At 41.5% G+C, this 27,068-nt stretch overlaps 1 protein-coding gene across 3 annotated transcripts in view; it reads left to right on the top strand.

Moving 5' to 3' along the window:
• Positions 1-27,068, top strand: part of PAK6 (p21 (RAC1) activated kinase 6) — a 60,321-nt gene that overhangs the window by 15,890 nt on the left and 17,363 nt on the right. For 2 of the 3 annotated variants that reach the window (XM_089521964.1, XM_089521965.1), the window contains 2 exons: positions 4,584-4,792; positions 18,723-19,352. In XM_089521964.1, coding sequence (XP_089378090.1) covers positions 4,589-4,792; positions 18,723-19,352 — 834 coding nt within the window. In that variant the 5' untranslated portion in view covers positions 4,584-4,588. The remainder of the gene's footprint in view (positions 1-4,583; positions 4,793-18,722; positions 19,353-27,068) is intronic. The other variant, XM_089521966.1, reaches the window with a different exon arrangement.

The raw sequence follows: 27,068 nt of genomic DNA, 5'->3' as shown, positions 1-27,068 counted from the left end.
ATGGCCATCCAGCTAATGTTTAAAAACCTCCAAAGAAGGAAATTCCATGTAGTGTATTCCATTGTTGAACAGCTCTTACTACCAGTAGGAAGTTCTTCCTAATGTTTAGGTGGAATCTCTTTTCCTGTAGCTTGAATCAATTGCTCCATGTCCTAGCCTCTTGAGTAGCAAAAAACAAGCTTGCTCCATCCTTAATATAACATCCCTTAAAATATTTAAACATGACTATCATATTTCACCTTAACCTTCTCTTTCTCAGGCTAAACATATCCAGCTCCCTAAGCCACTCCTCATAGGACATGGTTTCCAGACCTTTCAACATTGTGGTCACCCTCCTCTGGAGTGTCCAGAGTCCATGTAGCTGTTCCTAAGGAAGTGTATATCAGCAGTGGTGGTTGTGGGTTTCCATGCTAGTGGATTGGTGAATCCACTTTTTAGTTTTAGTTCAGACTTCAGATAAGCTATCAAGGTGTGTTAACCTCATCTCTAAAATAGGCTCAGCACAGCTGCCTTAAAGTTCAGGCTGAAACCTAGAGCACATTCACTTCCCCACTGATGTGGAAGCCACTAATTGCTACTGGTAGAAGAATGCAAAGAGATCCAGTGTGGTGTAGTGGTTTGAGTGTTGGACTACAACTCTGGAGACCAGGGTTCAAATCACATCTTGGCCATGTAAACCCATTGGGTGACCTCTTTATCTTTCCAGAATGGCAATGATAAATCCCCTCTGAAGACACTTGCCAAGAAAACCTCATGGGCTACCATAAGTTGGATACAATTTGAAGACACACAACAACAACAACAACAACAACAATATAAGACTGCAACATTAATAGATTTTATGATCTAGCTCAGTGATTTCCAAACTGTGCTCTTTAAGGGATTTTGGACTTCACCTCCCAGAATCCCAGGCCAACATGGCTGAGGCTTCTGGGAGCTGATGTCCAAAATCTCTTAAAGGGCACAATTTGGGGACCACTGATCTAGCTAAAGCAGGGTCAGGCTTGCTTAGTACTTACATAGAGGGCCACAAGGAATACCAGGTGCTGTAGGCTTTATTTCAGAGGAAAACAATAGAAAATCACTTCTGAATATTCCTTGCCTAAATTCACAGGGTCACCATAAATCGAGAGTCAATGGGAAAGTGGAGCATGTCCAAAGGAGGGCAACAAAAATGGTGAAGGGTCTGGAAACCATGTCCTATGAGAAATGACTGAGGGAGCTGGGGATGTTTAGCCTGGAGAAAAGAAGGTTAAGAAGTGATATGATAACCCTGTTTAAATATTTGAAGGGATGTTATATTGAGGAGGGAGCAAGCTTGTTTTCTGCTGCTCTAGAGAACAGTACCTGGAGCAATGGATGCAAGCTGCAGGAAAAGAGATTCCACCTCAACATTAGGAGGAAACTCCTGACAGTAAGGGCTGTTCGACAGTGGAACACAATCCCTTGGAGTGTGGTGGAATCTCCTTCTTTGGAGGTCTTTAAGCAGAGCCTGGATGGCCATCTATCAGGGATGCTTTGAGAGCTCCTGCATGGCAGGGGGTTGGACTAGATGGCTCTTGTGGTATTTTCCAACTCTATAATTCTATGATACATGTGTACACACACACACACACACACACACACGTTCTCTGCCTGGAACTGTGTTGTGCCTTTGAATGCTGAATGTATTGGTCAAGATGCAATGCCAACCTGTGGGAAATCATAGATGGTAAAACCAATACATACACATTCCTGTGACTAAACATAGGAACATCTCAAGTCATTTTCTTGGTTGGTGGAAACTTCATTATGTGTAAAGAAGCTTGTCATTATGGGAGTGGTTCAGACCCACAAGGGCACAAATACAATGCTTGAATAAGCAAAATTACTGAGTCTCTTATTAAAATGGCTATTTTTTTCTCATGCTGCAGTTGAACATCACTGTTCTACAGCCTGCTGTTCTACTTTTCATGCCTGAAGTCTCCAAATAAATATGGCTATATTCAAAATATGTTCGGGGACCATGACAAACTGATACCAGAGGGAGAAGGGACTATATTAGACAATGTTTTTAAATACATTCTGGATCACACCATTTGTCAAGGTTATGATGGGATTTATATAGTCTCTCAGCAGCTGACACACTTACTTAATATCATGGCATGGTTTCCTGATCTGTTCCTATGGATTCTGGATAACTTTAAGGTAGTAGTTCATTCATATCAGTGACATCAACAGGCTGCTGTAGGCTGTTGAGTCATGAAGTAGGTTCATATCCTTAACTGTGTTTCATTAAGGATGTGTGTGAAAAGTCATCCAAAATAAGTTATAAAAAATTTATGAAAAATCTATGAAGGCATAGCATATCTATGCTAAAACCTATGCCAGAATCTGATAATTGCCACAACTGAATGTGACCTGCTATGACTTATTGCATCATCATCTGTGATTGTTTTTGAGGTGTCTCAGGAGTAACACACCTTAACAGAATTTGCTGGTTTAAAAAAGAACATTCTGATGTAGATTTGCTCTGTGTTCCACTAAAGTCAACTGGGGATGGGGGTGAAATGTATTCAATTCATATTTTAATGTGAACTAGCCTAATTCACACTTTGATATTTCTATTTTACCAAATTTTACAATGCAGTTTTCCAACTTAAAAATGTGTTTGCTAGTAAAAATAATATGCAAACATGAATTACATTAGGGACATTTTGCTTGCAAAAAATTACTTATTGGACAAAATTGCATATCAAAAAAATTACAAATTTTCATGTGGGCTTTGAAAAAAAATTACAATCAAATTTGGGTAGGGGAAAAATCAATTTAAATTCAAAATCAAATTGGCAGATTTATCAATCCGTAGCAAACATTGTTCCTTCACATTATCTGAAGTGTACGTGGATGCAGACCAAGGAAGTTGTACATGTGGGCATATATTTAATAATGTAATGAAGTACATTAGACAGGTACTGACAATAATTAATATAACCTTCTCCATTGTTGTGCCCTCCAGTTGTTTTGGACTATATCTGTCATTATCCCAGTCAGCATGGACAGTGGTCAGTGATACTGGGACTTGTCATTTGAAACATCTAGAGAGAACCATGTTGAAGTCTGACTAAAATAATCCAGCTGAGTTTCCTCTTTGCTGAGATTCGAAATGCCAACCTATACTTCACACACAATTTCCTTGTTTAGCTCTTCCTTGCTAAGGGAATCTGATAAGATTAGACTATTTCTTTGCCAGCAGACCACCTTTGAAATTGGCCCCATGGTCTTTGTCACTTGGATATCAAGGAGGCCATTTTTAGCCACTGATTTGTGACTTAAGATCTCTTCAGAGAAATTTACACTGGCCATGTGCCATATGTGGGTTTTTTCCACTTTTAGTGAAAGTGAAAAAAAACTGACTGATCTTTTATGGGCTCTTTTAAGAATCCAATTATTGTGGGCTGTGCTGACCTCAGCAAATAAAGGACAGCATGTCAAATAATGCTTTGCTTGAAGCTATACTATTAGTCATTTGTGAACCTTTGAACAATGTAGAATATTATTGCATTAGGAAGCATAATACTGAAGTGTGAAGTGTAGTGCAAATATTGCCAGAAAAGTCTGTGATTGCTGCAGTACCAATTATTCCTACTAAATTCACACTCTGCCTCTGACCCAAATTTAGAACAAAAATATGAAAACTGTGGTAAGTGAACAGGCTCAAGAGAGCTCGATGTGAAGCTAGAAAAGCTTGCAGGTGGCTGAAATCTGCTGAATGAGGGAAAGTTCTGTGCAAAGCTGAAGCTAGCCATGTATGGAGCAAATCTGCAAATGTTGGTGAAGCACCATGTTTACCTAAGGCTGCATTATACAGTATATAAATATCTAGATATCTTCTCTCAAATAACAGTTCTGTTTCGGTAATATTGTATTTTCTTTGCATTGAAACTGTTGACAAATTGGAGCGTGTCCAGAGGAGAGAGACCAAAATGGTGAAGGGTCTGGAGGCCATGCCATACGCAGAGAGACTTAGAGAGCTGGGTATGTTTAGTATGGAGTGTGGTGGAGTCTCCTTCTTTGGAGGTCTTTAAACAGAGGCTGGATGGCCATCTCTTGGGGATGCTTTGATTGTGAGTTCCTGCATGGCAGGGGGTTGTTCCAGCTCTATGATTATATGAAACTGTGATACATTCGTACTGTAAAAATGTGATTCCTTTGGTTTAAGGCACAATTGCATTGGCATGAATTGTAGACATGGCTGCCCATGTTTCAGGAACTCTGTAAATATAAGAATATAAAATGAATCACATTGGATTAGATTGGATCCAGCATGGTTCTCCTACCCCTGCATTAAAACCATCAGTTAAAAAGCCATTGGCCTGATCCAGCAAAGATGAGGCACATGTGTAACTTTCTTTGTTCATAGACAGTGAGAAGATAGATGCACTTTTGAATATCACTCTCTGCATGAGGACATCTGTGTGGTGGTGAGTATGAGGATGTGAATCCTCACTAGGGCCAATACATACTGAATGTAACTAATTAACTTTGTACCAATCTGGTTACCAGACCATACAAATCCAGGGCATTTTATCTCTCTCATTTAGGCACAATGTTTCGCAAGAAGAAGAAGAAACGCCCTCAGATCTCTGCCCCTCAGAACTTTGAGCATCGTGTGCACACCTCATTTGATCCAAAGGAGGGAAAATTTATTGGTCTGCCTCCTCAATGGCAGAATATTCTGGACACTCTGAAACGACCGAAACCTGTTGTGGACCCTTCGAGGATCACCCGGGTACAGCTCCAGCCTATGAAGGTGAGAATGAAATATTCATACTCCTCAAAAACTTCCCTAATCAACTGGTACATTATTCTGTTAATGAGGAACATGTGAACAAATGGGAAAACATTGCTGAAGAGAGCTATCAAAATGTGTGTCAGTCTTCATCATTAACCATGTTGTGAGCATTTTGAGAAAAAGGCTTTCTAGTGAGGATAGTCATGTTAGTTTGTTACAGGAGTAAAGAATATGTCTTATAACATAAGAGCTATGGCATAAGTGTTTATGACTAGAGTCCATTTCATCTGACACAAAATATGTAATCCACTCCCATCACTTTCCCTTGCATGGTGTATGTTCTATAGTAGCACATACTATGACAAAAGAGGAGGTCACAAAACAGTCTTCCAGAAAGGATGTCATTCTGTGTTCAGCAATAACCTATTTCAGTGTTATAGTTGGAAAAAGGACAGGCAGTACTAGCATTATTTTGCTGCAGTTGAATCAAGTAATAATTAGGGTGCTTCCAGATGGCACTTCCAGCAATGACATGAGCACTGAACAGGAAACCAGGGACGGGGGAGGCGAAGTGGGTAATGGAGGAGGTGCAGCCAAGCTTGAAAACTTGGCACTAATATTCCTTATAGCCACCTTGCTGAGCTGAGAGTTTGTTACAGCTAGTTCTGTACCCTGATTTGGCAAGAACAGTCCTAATTAATAATCTGCCATCCCACTTTTTCACTTGCTTTTAAAATGTCCCAGTTTTTCTTTCTTCCTTCCATTTCCCTCCTATGTCCTCAGTTTTCTTCCATTGGTGCAAACTGATTTCAAAGTGCAAAAGTTCCTTCTTGGATTTCATCTCGGGACAAAGATGGTGTATAAATTCAGTCAGTCAGTCAATTGATCAGTGTAGTTTGCATTCATTTAACTCAGGAGAGGTAAAAGAAAGGAAAGGAGGGGTGGAATCTTGCCCTTCCCAGTAGATTCAGGGAAAAGCAAACTGCCGCAGCTTCTTTTAGCTTGTGTGTTCTTTCTTATAATAAGTTTTGCAAACTTGACCACATTCTGATATTGCTTCTCCACATGTGTCTCGGTTTTCTTCTGTGAAATATTGGAAGGTGTGTAATACTCTCCATCTTTTTTGCTTTTCTGCAGAAATATAGCAAGAAGTGTGTTAGCAAAAAGCAAATAAGTGCAGCACAAATGTGTGTCTACAGAAGTCAACTGATATACGACCAGGGCAAAAGAGGAATAATCTACCCTAGTTTTCCTCTTCCCATTTTAGAATTGCCCCTAATAGAGTCTCCTCCATCTGGAGTAGGCTGAGAGAGCTGGAGAAGCTCTTGGGAGAAGTGTGTTTGTTCCCCTAGAAAGGAGTCTCTGGAACTGCCATACATACCAGGACATTGTTAGAAGCAGGAATCTCTTACGTCTCAAAGCAGCTGTTACTGGAGTAGGTTAGGAGCTGATGTTAAGAGAACTGCCTGGAGTAATCTGGCTTCTCCTCCTCTTTGGAAATTTAGGGAGAACCTGGGGCAAACTGGGACAAGGCTATCTTCCCATTCTTTCTGCAGGTGGGAGCTGGCCTCCTCTTTATATGGAACCAAAAAGTCAGGAGAGGAAGCACAGGTGTTGTTTGCAAGAAACATTTTCAAAATTTATATTGAAGCAGGACCTTGTTAGGCCAACTCAAGATAATACAACAGTGTACAAGCTTTCTAGCCCTCTAGAACTCTTTTACACACAGGACATTGAGAAACTGGAGCGTGTCCAAAAGAGGGTGACTAAAATGGTGAACAATCTGGAAACCATGCCCTATGAGGATCGACTTAGGGAGCTGGGGATTTTTAGCCTGGAGAAAAGAAGGTTAAGAGGTGATATGATAGCCCTGTTTAAATATTTAAAGGGATGTCATATTGAGGAGGGAGCAAGCTTGTTTTCTGCTGCTCCAGAGAACAGGACACGGAGCAATGGATGCAAACTGCAGGAAAAGAGATTCCATCTCAATATTAGGAGGCACTTCCTGACAGTAATGGCTGTTCAACAGTGGAACACAGGCCTGTTACAGACAGCCAAAATAAAGCTGCTTCGAGTCACAGTGGAGGTATGGTGTTTCAATGATGCATGCGTCCTAAGAGTCCAGAAGCCACACCAAAGCCACGCCCCAGTCCTTAGGGCTGGAATGTGCCTTTGGTGCGATTTCTAGACTCTTAGGATGCATGCATCATTGAAACATCATACCTCCACTGTGACTTGAAGCAGCTTTATTTTGGCTGTCTGTAACAGGCCACACTTCCTCATAGAGTGGTGGAGTCTCCTTCCTTGGAGGTCTTTAAGCAGAGGCTGGATGGCCATCTGTCTGGGATGCTTTGATTGAGAGTTCCTGCATGGCAGGGGGTTGGACTGGATGGCCCTTGTGGTCTCTTCCAACTCTGTTATTCTATTATTCTATGATTCTATGATAATAAAATTTAAAAGAAATATAAACCTATTGTAAACAAAAATAGCAGATGTCATGGCCTTTGGTTTCAGGAGGGGGGCTTCTGGCAAGGGATGGGTTGCACCTCATGCCAGTTGGCAGAAACATTTTGCCAACAATCTCAAAAATATTGATCATAACTGAATTATGAGGAGAAGGGAGACAATATTCTGGAGCACAAGGGTTCATCAAGGGCTGGACATAAAATAGTAAAATGGTTATAGAGAGAACAAGGCAAATAGCTCAAGGACCAAACATTTCTTCCAAACAGCAATAATACAAAAATAAAGCAAATGAAAAGTGGACAAAAATGACATCTTTTTACTTCCGGGAACTTCCTGAAAGTAAAAAGGTGTCATTTTTGTCCACTTTCTGTTCACTTTATTTTTGCGTTATTGCTGTTTGGTGCAAACGCGTTTTAAAAACCACTTGAATTTGCAGGCTTTTTTTTTTTTACTTTTAAAATCCCATTTCTGAGCAGGATTCATCTAGTGTGATAAGGCTCATAGGCATTGTGGGGCATGTCCCATAATCTTAGATGTCTCTACATGAATGCACAGAGCAAGAGAAATAAACAACATGAACTTGAACTCCTAGCACAGGAAACCAAATATGATATAATAAGCATCACTGAAATCTGGTGGGATGGAATGTAGTAATAGAGGGGTATAACCTTTTATAGAGAAATAGGACAAACAGGAAAGGAGGAGAGCATTATATGTCAGGAATGTTTACATCTGTGAAGAGATCCAGGACTTTAATCGTGGAAACCAGGTAGCAAACATCTGGATAAAAATTAAATGGGAAAGAAACAACAGGGATATCATTGTGGGAGTCTCCTACAGATCTCTAAGACAGACTGAGGAACTGGATGATGCCTTTCTAGAACAGATGACCACACACAGAAAGGAGAGATGTAGTAGTGATGGGTGACTTCAACCATGCTGATATTTGCTGGAAGTAAAACTCAGCCAAGAATTCCTTTCTTGGCTGGCAGACAATTTCATTGTCCAAAAGGTGGAAGAGGCAACAAGAGAATCAGCTGTTTTACATCTGATCCTTACCAACAGGGATGACCTGGTTAATGGGGTGGAAGTGGTGGGATCATTAGGTAGAAGTGATCATGTTCTGGAGTTTGTTATACAGTGGAAAGGAGAAGCTAGGCATAGTCAGGCTCACATTCTAGAATTTAGGAAAGCTGATTTCAGTAAACTTAGGGAAATACTGGGGTGATCCCTGTAACATTTCCCCACCACCTCACAATTCTTTCCTTCTTTGTGACCCAACACCCCTGTGGGTTTTTATAGGTCAGTAGCGTGGATGGATGTTAAATCACAGGCCAAGTAGATAGTTAAAGAAGAATAAACGTTTATTTTAACACAGAATAGGCAAAGGTAACTTTGACATGAAGTTATTACTATGTCTTCTTTTGTTGCGTATATACAAGTCTGGTTTTAACTTTCCAATAAGAACTCAGCCGCACAGGCTATACTATCACTCAAGAAATTATTGATAGATTGAAATTTTATTTATATACCGCCATTCCTGCGATCACGGCGGTTTACAAAACAATAGTAGAAATACATTACAGGACAAGTTACAGATTATAAATAAGAATTAACAGCAAAAAAATCCCTCATATAAAACCATACACTACTATACATCATTAAAATCCGTCATTAAATCCAATCAAAATCGATAAAACAGTCTAAAAATACGATACACAATACACAGGAGAAAAAACAATCAGGACAACAATCTCCTGACAATACTAGCTACACACCCTTTCCTCAGTCTCCCTCCCTCCTGAGAATCTGAAACGGCGGCACCAGACAACTGTCCTTGGCACTCCTCCCTGATGGTATAGGGACGTGAGTGGCGTCCTCTGCAGGGAAACCGGCGAGCCGGATTTAAAAAAAGCCGCTCCCACCGGCCCCTCCCCTTCGAAAAACACTGCTCCGGCGGCAAGGCAGAGTCCTCTGGGCCGCTCATGCCCAGGTGGTAGGTGGGCGGGTGGCATCCTCTGCAGGGGAGCCGGCGAGTTATGTAAATTATGTAACCCAAACCCCTCTTTCTGAGTCTGGTTACACTGAGTCTCTCCTCTAGACTCTCCAGAACTAATACTGTCCCTCTCTGGACCTAACAGACCCGTCCTTGGTCTATTATCAAAATACTGTTCCCTCAGTCTCTAATCCTAACTATCTTCCCCACTGAACTCCAGCTTCATCCTTCAGGATTCCAAACCCTAACTGACTCAAACCAACTGCCAAGTGGAATGTTCAAACTCCTCAGCCAGCACCTGATTGGCTTAGGGTCTCTGGCTTCTGATTGGCTGGTTTGTAAGTCAGTTCATCACACACCTCCCCCCTTTAATAGGTTCATTGACACACATAACCAAACAGTTATATGGGCCAAGGAACTCTTAGTTATTATTATACTTACCCATTATATATAACATTATATAAACAACAGGTAAACATCGTCACTATATACATATATATGTCACTTATATACATTGTCATATCAACCTGTTTACAAACCTTGTCTCTCTTCTTTTACCCCTCTTCAAATTGTCTAGAGAGACCATCAGCCACTACATTTTCCTTACCCTTGACATATTGAATGGCCAAGTCAAAGTCCTGTAACGTAAGACTCCATCGTAATAACTTGCTGTTATTTCCCCGCGTCTGATTCAACCAACACAAGGGAGAGTGATCGAACAAGTATGGCTTAAGTTTATTTACAGCCCACACTATAGCCAAACATTCTTTTTCTATTGTGGCTAAGTGTCTTTCTCCAGGTAAGGGTTTCTTACTTATATATAAGATCAGATGGATCTGACCCTCTTCCCCTTCTTGGCTTAACACGGCACCCAGACCAACATTAGAGGCATCCATAGTAACTATGAAAGCCTTGGTATAATCCGGAGCCATCAGAACCAGAGCCGTGGTCATCAGAAGTTTCAATTCCGTGAACACACTATCACATTCTGCTGACCAGAGAACTTTAGCAGGCTTATCCTTTTTGGTTAAATCGGATAATGGGCTGGCAGTATTGCTAAAATTTGGAATGAACTTCCTATAGTATCCTCCCAATCCCAGGAATGACCACACACCTTTTTTGAAGTAGGGACGGACCAGTTAACTATGGCTTCTACTTTAGAAGTTTCTGCCTTGATGGTCCTGCTACCCACACTATAGCCTAAATATCGGCTCTCTTTTCCCTACGTGACACTTTGAACTTTTGACAGTCATTCCACTCTCTTTCAGTTTTTTCAGTACCTTAGCGAGATGTTGTATATGTTCCCCCCAAGAGTTACTGAAGATACCGATATCATCAATGTAGGCTACCACACAATGTTTAAACTCCGCTAAAATGTTGTCCACCAATCTTTGGAAAGTGTAGGGTGCATTCTTTAATCCAAATGGCAACACTGTAAATTCATATAATCCCCTATGTGTAATAAAGGCAGTTTTTAACTGGTCTTTAGGGCACATAGGCACTTGCCAATATCCCTTAGTCAAATCCAGGGTGGTGATATACTGAGCCCGTCCCATCTTTTCGATTAGATGCTCGGATCTGGACATAGGATAGGTGTCAGTTTGGGTGACTTTGGCCTGTTACAGACTGCCAAAATAAAGCTGCTTCGGGTCTTTTTGGAGGTATGCTGTTTAAATGATGCATGCACCCAAAGAATCCGGAAGTTGCACCAAAGCTGCACTCCAGTGCTTAGAAATAGAGTGTGGCTTTGGCGCGACCTCCGGACTCTTAGGACCCATGCATCATTTAAATAGCATACCTCCAAAGAGACCCGAAGCAGCTTTATTTTGGCAGTCTGTAACAGGCCTTTGTTTAACTGTCTATAATCTACACAAAACCTAATAGTATGGTCGGGTTTCTCCACCAAAACTACCAGAGATGCCCAAGGACTCTGTGATGGTACAATAATCCCCATCGTTAACATTGTATCTATTTCATCACTTATGTTATCTGCTAAAGGTCCAGTAACACGGTACGGGGAAGTAGCAATAGGTGTTGCTTCTCCTGTGTGGATATGATGGACTATCCCATTTATTCTCCCTGGCATATCTGAAAAGATGCTCTTAAACTTCGTTAACACCTGCATTACTTCTTTTCGTTGTTGTGGAGTGAGAGAAGGGTCAAGAGTAATCGCTTCTATCTTTTCGTTTCCCCCATTCTCCTGTCTCCAACTGGGAATGGCAATCCCATCATTCTCAGTCTCTTTAACCGCGTATAATACTAGATTTTCTCTTCTGTGATAGGGCTTTAACATATTCATGTGTACAAACTTACACTCCATCTCCTCCCCCAAGTCCACTATATAGTTTATGTCATTGATTTTCTCTGTCACTTGAAATGGACTGGACCAGGCATATTGTAGTTTGTTTCTTCTTGTTGTTCGCAGAAGTAAAACTTCATCTCCCGGCAGGAACTCTCTGATTCAAGCCTTTTTATCATACCACGACTTCTGTCGACCTTGAGCCGTCTTTAAGTTTTCCCCGGCACTTTGTAATGCTTGATTTAGGGACATCATCAAGTTTTGGATATAGGATACCACATCTTCTGGCTCTCTTTCGACTGTATTTTCCCACTCGTGTCTAAGAAGGTCTAAAGATCGAATGGACTGAATGCTAAGCTTTCTTGTGTGACTTCACGATAGGCAAATAGTAAATGTTGTAACTTGAGGTCCCAGTCTTGTGGGTTTTCTGTGGTATATGCTTTAATCATGTTGACCAGTGTCCCATTAAATTTTCTCTACTAATCCATTCCCTTGTGGGTGATAAGCTGATGTGGTCAAATGTTTAACCCCACAGACCTCCCATAGTTTTTGTATCAACTTGGAAGTAAAAGAACTTCCCAAATCTGAGATGATCTCAATCCTAGTCTACAAAAAATGTCTTCCTTGGTCTATTATCAAAATACTGTTCCCTCAGTCTCTAATCCTAACTATCTTCCCCACTGAACTCCAGCTTCATCTCTCAGGATTCTAAACCCTAACTGACTCAAACCAACTGCCAAGCGGAATGTTCAAACTCCTCAGCCAGCACCTGATTGGCTAGTGGATCTCTGGCTTCTGATTGGCTGGTTTGTAAGTCAGTTCATCACAATCCCATGGTCAGGAATACTAAAAGAGAAGGGAGTTCAGGAACAGATGGGAAGTTTCTCAAAAGGGAGATACTGAAGCACAGTTTTAAACAGTTCCAGTGAGGGAGAAAGATGGGCGGTGTCTCAAGAAAACAGGATAGTTTACTAAAGAACTTTAAACTGACATAAGTTTTAAAAAGGGACATGTATAAGAAATCGAAAAATTGGGAATTCACCAGAGAGGAATTCAAACAAGTAGTTAGCATGTGTAGGGAAAGCCAGAAAAGCTAAAGAGCAGAACGAGCTCAGGCTTGCTAGAGAGGTTAAGAACAATAAAAAGGGCTTTGGGGGAGTATGTTGTTGGAAAAGGAAGAAGGAAGGAAATGATAGGGCCATTGTGTGGAGAAGACAACAAAATGCTAACAGGGACAGAGAAAAGGCAGAACTACTTAATATCTTCTTTGCCTCAGTCTTCTCACAAAATAATCTTTGAGAATTCTTGGTAAAAAGAAGTCCCAGTGGACTGGAGGAAATCTCCATCTTCAAAAGGAGAAAAAAGAGTACCCAGATAATTACTGTCCTGTTAGCCTGACATCAATACCAGGAAAGATTCTAGAGCAGATAATTAAACAGAGACTGTATAAGCATTTAGAAAGAAATGCCATAATTGCAAAAAGCCAACATGGGTTTCTCAAAAACATGTCATGCCAGACTAATTTTATCTCCTTTTTTGATAAAATCCCCAGTTTGGTAGATGGGCAGGACACACAAAAATTTATATCAATGCCATATCTTTATCCAGCCAACCGTAAGTCACAAAATAATGTGCAGCCTTTCAAGTTCGGTTTTAGACATATTTATTAGATGGGTAATAGATTAAGCAGCTTTGAGATTTCATACATACTGTATATGTAAAATGAGTCTTATCTAAGGATCATTGTTGAGGATCTAAAATAATCATTTCCTGATCACAACATAGGATCTGCCTTGACAAGGGGTGAGCCAGTAAATGGGATATGTGTTGAAGAGGTTCCTTCATGTGGGTTTAGGCCACCATGTTCACTAGTCTTGTAGTATGCCAAATGTTTGGAAGGTCTCCCTTTTAAGGTCCCAGACATGCAGCATGGAAGGGAAGCTTGTTAAGCCCTATTGTACTTGGCAGGTAGGCTGTGTTCAGTTTGAAGGAGTACACATGTTTCAGAGGCCTGACATTAGGTGAGTCCATAAAAGATTTTGTAAATAACACACTGGTGGAGTCAGGAAGTAAATAAGTAAAATTATATATGTATGTAATATAAATTAATGCAGTCCCTGTATTGGGAGAAAGGCGGGATATAAGATTAACAACAACAACAACAATGCCTATTTCCAGTAAATGGAAACAAAGATTTATCCATATATAATAAATATATAGTCCATGCAATTTTGTAGCACTAAATGTACAACAGATGTGAATAGATGTGAACAGATGTGTAAGTTGGGCATTATTAGTTTTTTCACTGAAGGAGATTTAATTACCATTGGTGTAAACAAACCAATAATATAACAAAGGTCAGATGCCATTTCAACACTACTGTTTGCATTAGTAGCAAACACTGAAACCCAGTCTTCCCCCTCTCCTTCTAAATTCTTAAAACCAGTCAGAGCCTGAACGATTAATTAAGAAACAGCTGCATAATAACACTAAAATACATACAATCAATAAAATAATTGCAAAACACATTGCTGTGGAATTCCTGGTGTAATAAGAGTAGAAGTGACTCTAGTGTTTCTTGTTCAGAGCCCAACACTGAAGCTCAGTTTTATCCTGCCGTGACTGCCATGTCAATTTTTGTATTTATAAGTTTCGTGAATCAGGTCTTGTATTCCCTCCTTTTGTTGTGCTTCACAAAAAAATGTGTGTCACTTGATAGCTGCAACATCAATTAATGATATGGATGTATGAAAGAGCAGTCACAGAGGAGATGTGCGACAGGAAGCATTCATATGATCAGAAAGCCTCCTCAAATCCCACACCTTTAGACAAGGCAGAGCACATGCTTAGCTAAGTGTCACTGAGAGATGACATCTCGAGGAATGAAATGCACACATCCCCAACTTTCTTGCAAGGTAAAACAGACTGAGAGACACTTATTTTTTCAGTAATCAAAAGCTGACACCACCCATGTCATTTCTAAAATCTCAGTCTTAACATGTTGAAATTCCAGTTTGTAATATTTTTTAGAAAGGTCCATACTGTACTTCCATCTTGCATTTAGTTAATAGATTCATTTCACTTCCTAAATAACAAAGTAGCTTTAGGCATATGGGTGAAACAGATCTTGTCAGCAAAGAAAAGCCTATTCAGTCACCCCTGCCCCCAAGCTTCTAATGCAAGATTTAATTAAATGATTCAAGATAAATCAGTTGAAAAAGTAAGATGCTGCACAAAAAGAAAATAAATAGTAATGTCTAACTTTACTTGGATACAGTTCCTAAATAAGTTTAGCATTTGGTTTAAAGCACAGCCAGGTGCCTACAGAGTGCACATAATTCCTTTGGAAGGTGAAGCAAGCAAGGAGCAATCTTCAAAGTAATAGAGACAGGGGCCTGCTCAAACTATTTCATATCTAACAGCTGAAACATATTGGTTGTAAAAGCTGGCTTTCAGGCAGCTTGAGGGTGTAGCGTTTTGACACTGCATGCTCCCAAGTTGCCTGGATGCCACCCAGCCAATCAAACAGGGGCTGCATAAAGCCTATCCAGGCGTATGGTGTTTTGATGCTACATGCCCCTGAGCGGCTTGAAGCCACCCTGGGGTTGCACCAGGGCTGCCTAAGGCAGTCCTTTACCACCCCAAAGAGTTTAGGCCAGTGGCAGGGCAGGTTGGGGCTGTGGCATGTGCTTGCCACGGTTGTGGGGCGAGCAGGTCTGGGATGGCCCCAATCCATCCATTTTGGGCCATATTTGGCCCCTAAGATGGACCTGAGAAAATTAGTGCCAGTGAAATCAGGTCATCTAGCTGTGGCAAACCATGCCTGGAATGAAACAAGGCATGCATGCTTTGTTTTAAAGGAGAATCACAATTCAGAAGAATTAGTGGTACCATTTTATTCTGCTTTGGTCAGATCTCACATAGAATAGTATTTCCAGTTCTAGGTGCCACAGTTCAAGTAGGATATTGACAAGGATATTTGTATTGAACATATACAGAAAAGGACAACTAAAATATTCAGTAGTCTGGAAACCAAACCTTATAAGGAATGACATAGTGTATTGGGTACATATAGCTTGGAAAAGAGAAGACTGGAAGGTGGCATGGTAGCCATCTTTAAGCATCTGAATGGATGTCACACAGAATATAGAGCAAGCTTGTTTTCTGCTGCTCCAGAGACTAGGACACAAATCATGGAAAAGAAATGAGATTCTTTAGGAAGAACTTTTTATTACTGTAAGAGCTGTTCATCAGTGGAATAGACTGCCTTGGATGGTAGCAGACTACCCTGCTCTGGAGGTCTTTAAACAGAAGTTGGATGACTACCTCTCAGGAATCCTTTAGTTGTGTATTCCTGCGTGGCAGGAAGTTGCAGCCTTTTCCAACTTCAAGGTTCTATTATTCAAGGGAGGGTTTGTGTTAGTGTGCCATGCTTCATGCACACTGTGTTTTAACTCAGAAATTCACTTTATGTGGCTGCTGCACAAATTTAACATTTGTAGCAGCAGGGACCATATTCAAGGATATATCTTGCCCATGTGACTAAGATTAAGATCAATGTGTACAGTGCTCATTTTACTATTGAAGAGAGTTTTTGGCATTCATAAGGATTCTTTGAGTGACTAGGGTTTACCATTTTGCTTTTGTTGCAAAGGACCTTTTACATCTGCAGTCAGCAATGTGGTGACCACTTTAAACCTTGCCCAATGAGCTCAGCTCCACATGGTAAAACATTTGTATAAAATAGACCCTAGTGTGCTTGTAGCCATTTCAGCTATGCACCAGGTAGCCTTTCAGACTGCACTGACATGAATGGAACATCTACAATTGAGTAAAACCCTGCTTTACATCTCGGTTTACCACACGGCAAACTATGCTTCATGCTGCTGAATTCTGAGCAGCATCTAACATGCTGCTTATCAAATGGGATGTGCCAGCACTTTCTGCTATTTTATCAATTACCATACATGCATGTGTGAATGACTCAGGTAGTATTCAACTTTATCTATGCTGCCTTTTAATGATTTGCATCCTTAAGTGACATTAGTCAGGACTCATGTCTCTTTTCACTGCTGCATTTAATTCAGCATGTCTTTTATGAAAGTGTTCATTTGTTAGCAAACAGAAGAAATTCTATTTCTCTCTGGGGAAAAAATTATTTCCCCCATACTGGCTGGGAACAGTGCCAAGGGAAGGCATAGGCATTGTATTGAGCCTCCCTGTGGAGAAATAGATGATGTTAGTTAATAGATTCTTCGTTTTTCACTTCCTAAGTAAATGAGCTGACTTAGCTGCATGGTTGATAAATGCAGGAGAGGTAGGAGTCTTGGATAGCCAAGTTGTGGATATTGCCTATGAGAATCAGCATAATCTTCACATGGCCCCAAATATGATTTGCCTCAGAATGGGGCCAGTTTCCTACTGTGTCTGAGTTTGTCTGTTGAGCTAACATGTTAGAACATAACGCTATCATTATCACAGACTTAGTGTTACAGATTATTTTCACCTCAGCATTTCAATGTATCCCTCAACAAGAGGCAGCAGACAGACAAAAAAAGACTGTAGGCTGAATCAAATAGCTAGTTAAAAGTAATGGCAAGGGTCACAAGTCCATGCATTTGGTGTATGTTTGCTTTGTTTTGATGTTTAGTATGAAAATGATTTCATAGCACCTGTGTACAATACAGTGGGCCCTCCACATTTGATAGAGTTAGGGGCACAGGATTCCCACGAAAGTGGAAAAACCACAAATTAAAAAACCACTAGTTTTTTTTAACCTGAGAGAACACTTCCCTAATAATCTCTAGATCATCCCATACAACGTCTGGTGGATATTGACCATAGAGTCACACTGGAAGACCTAGAGAGAATTTATTAATCAAATCCATGAATAATCAAGTCTTCAAAAATCAAAGCTGCAAATGCAGAGGGTCAACTGTACTGTTTTCAGGTAGAGCTGAGCCTTTTCCAAATCAAGTAAGAAAGCCTTTTCCAACCTCATGCCCCCAGTTGTATTAGACTACCACCCAAAAGGCCATCCTGTCTGAGGAGGGAGTTATAGTCCAACATATCTGGCAGCTGAGTTTAAGGACATTAGGTGTAAAGCAAAATGTGATTTTTCTATTAAATCTCTATTTCAAGTGAGATATAGAAGCAAATATTTAGCACTTCAGTGTTGTGAAAATGAGAATGGGCCACGGTGGGGGAAATACAACCGGTGGACTACATGTGGCCCCAAGAACATTCCGCTCCTGATTATTTTTTCACATCTGGAAGCTTTTAGGAGTGCCAGTTTTGTGTGGAAACATGTTATAGACATATTCTACAATATTTCACAGAAAACTGGAACACATGTGGCCAAGCATCATCAGAACATGGTCAAGATGGCATTAGTAATTAATGAGGAAGAGCGCACAAGGTAGGAGAGTTTGCTTTTGTCTGAGCCTACTGGGAAGGGCAAAATTCCACCCCTTCCTTTTCTCTCCCCTCCCTGCTGAGTTAATTGAGTGCAAACTACATATCTGGTTTGAACTCAGTTTGCAGCAGTTGAAGTAAGATGAGGGCTAAAGGAGGAGGTGGGAAGAGGAGAAAAAAAATCAGACCCAAAAGTGATGAGAAGCCTACTTTCCTGATTTGATATTGTAGGTTTGGGAGGGCTTGGAGGATCTGTAACTATACTGTTCAACTACTATGATTTGGCATGGACAGGCCCGATTAATCATCTGCCATAACACTTTTTCATCTGCTTTTAAAATAGGTCATTTTAAAAGCAGATGAAAAAGTGAGTTGGCAAATGATTAATCAGGCCTGTCCATGCCAAATCATAGTAGTTGAACAGTATAGTTACAGATCCTCCAAGCCCTCCCAAACCTACAATATGAAATCTGAAAAGTAGGCTTCGCATCACTTTTGGGTCTGGTTTTTTTAAAGTTGCATCTACTAGTAGTACTACTGAATTACTTAGAACTTGGTAGGTCATCTCTTATGCAAGTTTCAGTGGTTCACTGGGTCTGCTCTTGATTGGAACTAGCAATTGTATTTAGGCCTGAGTTGTAGAAATGTTTCTTGGCCCATGCACCAGGTTGGTACTGAGAATCCCCACATTAATAAATACTTGGAGTTCCTAATATACTAACTTTTCTTCTTTCCCTTTTGTTTATCTTCTTTCTCCTCCTCTTTTGTGGTAGAAGATTGTGAGAGCTAGTACATTTGAAGTGGAAGGATATATCTCCGGGATACTGAATGATATCCAAAAGCTCTCTCTAATCAGTTCTAACACTCTGAGGGGGAAGAGCCCAACGAGCAGAAGAAGAGCCCAGTCACTGGGACTTCTGGGTGAAGATGGACCTACTGACATGTACTTACAGTGTGCTGAACCAGACTGGGAAGACAAATATGGAAACTACCTCAACTGCAATGGTGGATCCAAGTCATCTAGAAGGCAGACCTTGTGGCCAGATTATAAACCCATGTTGGATGGCCAGGCTCATTCCAATGGCCTTGTAATGAAAGCTCAGTCCCTTGGCCCATCAGAATTCCATGGCACAAATAGCCGCTTTGTCCCACTCCCTTCAAGTTTTCAGCACCAGCAATACATCCCAGTTCCTACAGTAAACCAAGAAAACACTGGAGGGAGAAGAAACTCAGAGGAGCGCTATCCTCCGGCTTACCAAGGGACCCACGCTAATTCAAGGCCACCTGGGGAAGGCAGTCCTGGTTCCAAATCAAGGGAAAACAGCTTGAAGCGAAGACTAATGCGAAGTATGTTCCCTTCTTCCAGCACCACAAACAAACCTGGAAACAACCAGCAGATAAAGGTATGTTTACTTGGTGCATGAAAGTTAACTAGATTGTTATCTTTCAAGCTTTAGAGTTTTGCTTCCTGATTCAGTGCCATTCTGGAGGTGAATATGACTGGAGCTTCTAACAGATTAAGGTTAACAGTAATATCAGGATAATATGCTTGCATTACAAAAATGAAATAGCTGCTGGTCTAAACAGGCACTGGTGTTAAATCACAAACACATCTTAACTCATGCATGGTATATGTGGATATATCCTGTTGCCACACCTATATTGTCTCTCATAAGGTAGGCATCAAGGGAACAAAGGAAACAAACTAAAAAAATCCATGTATATGTACAGTCACAGTGATCTGTATTAGTATTCATGTAAACAGAGTCTATTGTTTTAGCCTCTCAACCTTTGTTTGAAAATGTATGTTTCTAATGCGATTATTTAGAAATGCAACCCCCTCCAATGTTCTTTGTGAACAAAAGGCTCCATGTTAGCAAGCTTTAGAGGGAAGAGTTCAGAGTACCTGTATTTTTCCTTATGCAGAAAAAAAACATCACTGTGGGAAGGTTTTTACTGTAAAAATGCCTAGAATACGTTTCAGGAGTGAGTGGTGGCCTACCAGCTCCAGGGTTTTCTGGATGAGATGGTTTACCTAGATCCATTTCAGTCTGGCTTCAGACTTGGCTATGGCATGGAGACAGCTTTGGTCATTTTGGTGGATGACCTATGCAGGGAACTGGACAGGAAGAGTGTGTTGGTCCTGCTAGTCTCTCATGGTTTCTGATACCATTTTATTTGCTTGCCCTTGTCTAGTACATTACTGACAGCACTGGTTTAGCACTGAAACAACTTCCCTGGAGTTAGATTGAAAGGAGAAAGAGAGTTGGATTGAATTTGATCCTCCAAGAAGAACTAGAACCACTGTAAAATGGTGCCACATCCCAGAGAAGCAGACCAGAAGGATTATTTTGTTGTTGTGTGCTTTCGTCATTTCCAATTTATGGTGACCTTAAAGTCAAACTATCATGGGGTTTTCCTGCCACGATTTGTCAGAAGGGGTTTGGTATTGACCTCCTCCAAGGCTGAGAGAGTGTGATCTGGCCAAGGTCACCCAGTGGGTTTTCATTGGTAAGTGGAGATTTGAATCCTGGTCTTCATAGTTCTAGCCCAACAACCAGATCCCTACATCACACTGGGTCTCTTCCCAGAAGGATACCATGGTAAAAGGTATTAAAAGCCACTGAGAGGTCCTGTAAACCAACAGGAACATACCCCCCTCTGTCCATTTCCCTGGGTCCAGTTACAGGGAGCATATAACTCCCTTGTTAAAGCAGTTCCACTGGCTACCGGTTCATTTCCGGGCACAATTCAAAGTGGTGGTCATGACCTACAAAGACCTACACGGCTTGGGTCCAGGCTATTTGAGAGACTGTATCTCCACATATGAATCTGCAAAAGCCCTAAGATCTGCAGGAGGAGGCTTTCTCTCGGTCCCATCAAGATCACAGACTCGCCTGGTGAGGACATGAGAGAGAGCCTTCTTGGTGGCTGGTCCCACCTTCTAGAATGCCCTTAGGAGGCTATGCTGGCCCCCTCCCTACTGGCCTTTCACCACCAAGTACAAATATTTTTATGTCTGCAGGCTTTCTGTACATAATGCATAGCAGGGTGTTTTTGTGGAGCAGGTGGGTTTTTAGTCTGTTTTCAACTTGAGTATATTTTATGTGATTTTATATATGGACATTTTAATTGTCCTGAGTGTCGTTCTGCTCTAATAGCCCATGAACTGTCACAACTTAACATTGACATCGCTGCTCTTAGTGAAGTTCGTCTCCACGAGGAAGGCAGCCTTAAAGAACACGGTGCTGGCTGCACACTCTATTGGTCTGGCAAACCCAAAACTTAAAAACACCTTTCAGGTGTAGGCTTTATGATTAAAAACTCCATTGCCTCCAAACTTGAAACGTTGCCAACAGGACACTCTAGTCGCATTATCTCCTTACGCCTGCCACACGTTGTTCTCTTCAGTATATATGCCCCAACTATGCAAGCTGACCCTGTAGAGACAAATTCTACTCAGACCTACGCCACCTTATACAAAAAGTCCCTGCAGAAGACAAAATCATTATCCTTGGTGACTTCAATGCCAGAGTAGGAAAGAACTTCGAAGCCTGGAAAGGTGTTTTAGGCAAGCATGGTGTTGGAAACTGTAATGATAATGGACGCCTCCTGCTAGAATTTTGTGCAGAACAGCAGTTGACTATTACAAACACCATCTTTCTGCAGAAAGATAGCTTAAAGACAACCTGGATGCATCTCCAATCCAAACACTGGCACCTCATTGACTATATCCTAATGCACCAGAGAAATATTTGCGATGTCTGTCATACTAATTAATTAATTAATTAATTAGCTTACTTGCTAATTAGCTTACTTGCTGTTCACCACTATGATCTTTGGAATAGCGGTATATAAATAAAATAAAACAAATTAATTACCCGAGTGATGCCCAGTGCAGAATGTCAAATTATTCCCTCGTAAGATGTAAACTAAATCTTCATTTTAAGTTTAAACCTCAGAGAGGTAGCATCCCAAAGAAGAGACTCCAAGTCAACAATCTTCAACATGCTGCCATGAGAGACAACTTCCAGGCAAATTTGCAAACATAACTTGAAGACCATCCTGTAGACTCTTCTCCTACAGTGCTTTGGCAACACATCAAAAACAGCATCCTGCAATCTGCGGAAGAATCCTTACGATTCTCCCTCAAGAAAAATCAAGACTGGTTTGAGGAAAACAACCAAGAGATCCAGGAACTGTTGGCAAAGAAGAGAACTGCTCACCAGGCACACCTCGCCCAGCCATCTTGCCATGTAAAAAAAGCAGCCTTTCGCCTCGCATGTAGTCAACTCCAACAAAAATTCCGTGACATTCAGAACAAGTGGTGGATCGATTTAGCAGAAAAGACACAACCTTGTGCAGATCTGGGTGATTCCAGAGGATTTTACGAAGCTCTTAAAGCAGTGTTTGGACCTACATATCAGGTCCGAAGCTCCCTATACAGTACAGATGGTCAAACACTAATTACAGATAAAGCTTCCATTCTGAACCGATGGGCTGAACATTTCCAAAGCCTTTTTAGTGCCAACCGAGTAGTCCAAGTCTCAGCTATTCAACATATGACACATCAACCGATGAAAAATGAATTGGACATAGCTCCCACTTTGGAAGAAACCCTTAAGGCCATACAAGAGATGAAAAACGGCAAGGCTGCCGGGATTGATGGAATTCCACCTGAAGCTTGGAAACATGGAGGTCATGTACTCCATGCTAAATTCCACGAGGTCCTTGTGAGTTGCTGGGAAAAAGATGTACTGCCATCAGATCTCCAAGATGTAGTCATCATCACCCTGTATAAGAAAAAAGTAGCAAAATCCGATTGCTCAAACTATCGAGGTATAATGCTGCTCTCCATCGCTGGAAAAATCCTTGCAAGGGTACTCCTGATCAGATTAGTTCCTGCTGGTGCAGAAGAACTTCTTCCTGAAAGCTATTGTGGCTTTAAAGCTAATAGGAGCACTACAGATATGGTATTTGCCCTTAGACAACTGCAAGAGAAATGTAGAGAGCAGAACAAAGGACTCTATGTAACATTTGTTGACCTCACCAAAGCCTTCGACACTGTGAGTAGAAAAGGTCTGTGGCAGATCCTGGAACGACTAGGATGCCCCCCCCCACCAAATTCCTCAAAATGATTACCCTGCTACATGAAGGCCATCAAGGTCAAGTCAGATATGGTGACGCTCTCTCTGAGCCCTTTCTAATAACTAGTGGTGTGAAACAAGGTTGTGTTCTCGCTCCAACTCTACTCACAATCTTCTTCAGCGTGATGCTCCAAAGGGCTAGGGCAGATCTCGAAGAAGAAGACGGCATTTATATATGCTACTGTACTGATGGTAGCCTGTTCAACTTAAGCCGCCTGAGGGCTCGCACTAAGACTCTAAACTATCTAGTCCATGAGCTGCTTTTTGCTCACGATGCTGCCCTCGTTGCCCACACGGAAGCAGCTCTGCAGCGCCTAACATCTTGCTTTGCTACAGCTGCAGAGCTCTTTGGGCTGGAAGTCAGTCTGAAGAAAACGGAAGTTCTCTACCAGCCGGCACCTCAGGAAGAACACTACCATCCCCACATCACTGTAGGCAAATCTGTGCTTAAGTCCATTCAGCAGTTCACCTACCTGGGAAGCATCATCTCCTCAGACGCCAAGATTGATAAAGAGATTGATCACAGACTAGCAAAGGCATATAGTACATTCGGAAGGCTTCACAAAAGAGTCTGGAGTAACAAACACCAAAGGTGAAGCACAAAAATCAGTGTGTATAGAGCCATTGTACTGTCTATTCTCCTTTATGGGTCTGAAACATAGGTCACCTATCGCCAACACCTACGACTCCTCTAACGCTTTCATCAGCGCTGTTTACACATAATTCTAAATATACACTGGACTGACTATGTGACAAATGTTGCTGTCCTTGAGCAAGCAGGGATCACTAGCATTGAGGCCATGCTATTGAGGACGCAGCTGCGCTGGGCAGGACACATTTCTAGGATGAAGGACTATCGCCTCCCCAAAATAGTATTCTACGGTGAACTTGCCACGAGTCAGCGTAAGAGGGGCGCTCCAAAGAAGAGATACAAGCACTTCCTGAAACAACACCTCAGGCTCGGCCAAATTGATCACCAGCAATGGTTGGCCCTGGCCTTGCATCGGGAGGCATGGAGACGCACTATCCATGATGCTGAAGCCTTTTTTGAAAGCTCACGCTGAACAAGTCTTGAAGAGAAACTACAGCGCAGAAAGAACCACAACTCGGAAACATCACCTAAGGAGACTTTCTGCTGTGCTTTCTGCAACCGGACTTGTTTATCTCGAATTGGCCTCTTTAGTCATCAACGCGCTTGTAGAAAGCGTGGAATGAGCCCTTCCTGAATCTTTGTTCGCAAAGAAGAGAGAGAGAGAGAGAGAGAGAGAGAGGCTATAGTTGGGATTAACAGCCAAGAAATCTGTGTGGCCATCATTTGCTTTTTAAGCCTATATCTTTTTGTAAAGCATGAAGGTAGGGGAAAAGAAAGGCACAATTTCTAAACCCATTTCAGAATGTCTTCATTTCCCTGGCCATCCATACCTCAGTCTGGTTCTCTGTTTGAGGTTTGGAGGGCTGTCAATGAAACACAAAGCAGTCTTTAATATTAGAGATTCCTGTGAAGGAGTCTTACTCTTAGGCCCCATTCCTACTGGTTTATAAAGCGGATCAAGACTAGGATTATGGAAGAATCATTCCCATTTGATCCCATTCGATCCTCTTTACGCCGATTTCATTCTCATTGGAATTTGGATCTGATCTCCATGTAATCAATTTTTCCAGGGAAAACCCGAATCGGGGGGGGGGGGGGGGGTCGAGCACAAGTTAATTTGACTACACTTTTCCGGAGGGTTTTCTTGCACCCCCTGTGTCCAATCTGGGGCAAATGAATGGGAATGACATGGGTGTCCGATTTGGGAACTTGGGGATGGGAGGAGCGGTGCTCAAGGGGCTTGCCTGGGGGTGTCATCCGCTTTGTTCTCTCTCCTGCATTATCGGCGCCTTCCCCCCATTCGCATACAGTAGTTTTTCCCCCGGTGGAGTGGGAAGTAGGGTAAAGTGATCGCATGTGTAGACAAATTTATTTTTTTTAAAATTAAGCTTTTGATCGCCTAGGCACTCTGTTGGGTGTCCAAACAGCAAATTGCTACATTGACCTCCAAACATGGTAAACAGATTATGCCCCCCTGCAACCTCCCCCCTGCTCCACATTCATAATTCAACGTGTGAGGAGAGCCATTGAAAACCATTTTTTAACTATCATTTTCCTTTTTCTTTTTATATGTGTCTGCTCGATCGCCCCCCCAGACAGCCCAGGGAGCAATGGGGGAGGCAAAGGGACTTGGGGGGATGGAGGCTCCTTCCCCCTTTCCCAGAGGGGCTCTGGGAAGACACATGACAGCTTGGGAGGCAAAGGGACTTGGGGGGATGGAGGCTCCTTCTCCCTTTCCCAGAGGAGAAAAGCGCCTAAGCGATTGATTGACTGCTTAAAAACAAAACAAAACAGAAAAACAGGTTTGAAAGACACAAATGGGAATCGAGAACAAAAATAGCCTGTGTCAAAATGCATCGAAGCAACTGACGTCACTGTGACATCAAGCACCTAGGCACTTGATTGACAGCTGCTTTAAAAAAAAGAGGTTCCGGAAGGGAAATGGGAACAGGGAGTAAAAAAGTCCACTTCAAATTACAATGGAGAAAATTTCAATGGGAACAAGAACATGGGTCAAAAAACCTGAGTCCATTTGCACCCTTTCGTAACGGGAACGAGGGACCAGATTTGAATACGACTCAGAAAAAAGATCCGAGTCAGAATCGCAGCGAAATATGACGCTTTATATGCCCAGTGGGAATGGGGCCTTACGGAGTTAACTGGTTGCTTAATGACTGACAAAGTTTGTTCTGGAACAAGTGAGAGAAGAAAATCCAGTTGGATGCCCATCATGTCAAACTGCCTCCAAATGTCTTTGTAAATGACATTTTGTTGGAGCCCAGCAAGAATGGATTGTAAGTGGTAAGCAAGATAGGCCAAAATGGATGGCTTGCTGCTGTTGACCTAACCTGTGCACCTCAGCCATCTGCAGAGCATCCACAGGCTGCACTGGTAGTTCATTCTGTGTGCCTTTTCACTTAAGAAGGAAGAGTGGAAGAACAGGAATCATAAATCAACTTCCTTCAAGAAAATTATGGCTATTTAAATTGGATGATGATTCGGGCCCTCTTTTGTCAGCAAAGCATGTTATTGAAGAAGAAGGAAAAGGAAAGTACTGCAGTTTCAAATGGGGGAAATGCACATTTACAGATAAACTGACTTGGAAATGAATAGTTCTGGCTAAAATCTATGTCCGTCTGGACATCTGTGTGCTACTTTTAATTTTTGTTTTGTTTTGAAAACTTAGTAGATGGGGGATTTGTTAGATGTATGTCACCTATATCTATGTTGTGGCCACACTGCAAGATTAATGCAGTTTGACACTGCTTTACTGTCGTGGTGCCATTCTGTGGAATTCTAGGAATTACATTTTGTTGTTGAACCAGACTGCTCTGACAGAGAAGTCAAATCCCAGAATTTTGTTAGCACTGAGCCATGGCAATGTAAGTGGTATCAAACTGTGATCTACAGTGTAGATTCAACCAAAGACAGGCTTCTTTGGATGGTTACTTAAAATATCTTTAAAATAAAGCTGGAGGCTTGAAAACAGTTTTCCGCCAGAAACATGTCTGAGCTGGAATGGAAGGGTGGTGCAAGTAAATGATGGGGAAATAAATTCCAGCATGTATTTACTTGTAACTCACACTCTCTGTGTGTCTCTCTCTCTCTCTCTCTCTCTCTCTTTTCTGTGTGTGTCCTACTTGCAATGCATTATGCAAAATAAATTTGCAATACCTTATATGTTTACACTGGGGTCAATAGAGTAAAAATAAAAGTTTATTCAAGATAATTTATTGTGTATAGTCTAGGTGGAGTCCAGGTGCTGTGAGAACAGAAAACTTCCCCTTCCTTTTATTTTATCAGATTTCAAAGCCACTCCTCTTTACAAATACTGTATACCACAAATTTCTAGATTACAGGAGCACAGCATTTTTCTTAAT

The sequence above is a fragment of the Sceloporus occidentalis genome, unplaced genomic scaffold, assembly GCF_023333645.1.
Source record: "Sceloporus occidentalis isolate IW3139 unplaced genomic scaffold, rSceOcc1.0.p SCAF_4, whole genome shotgun sequence".
Lineage (NCBI taxonomy): Eukaryota > Metazoa > Chordata > Lepidosauria > Squamata > Phrynosomatidae > Sceloporus > Sceloporus occidentalis.
Note: the sequence above shows the minus strand (reverse complement) of the source record. Positions and strands in the feature narration are given on the sequence as shown.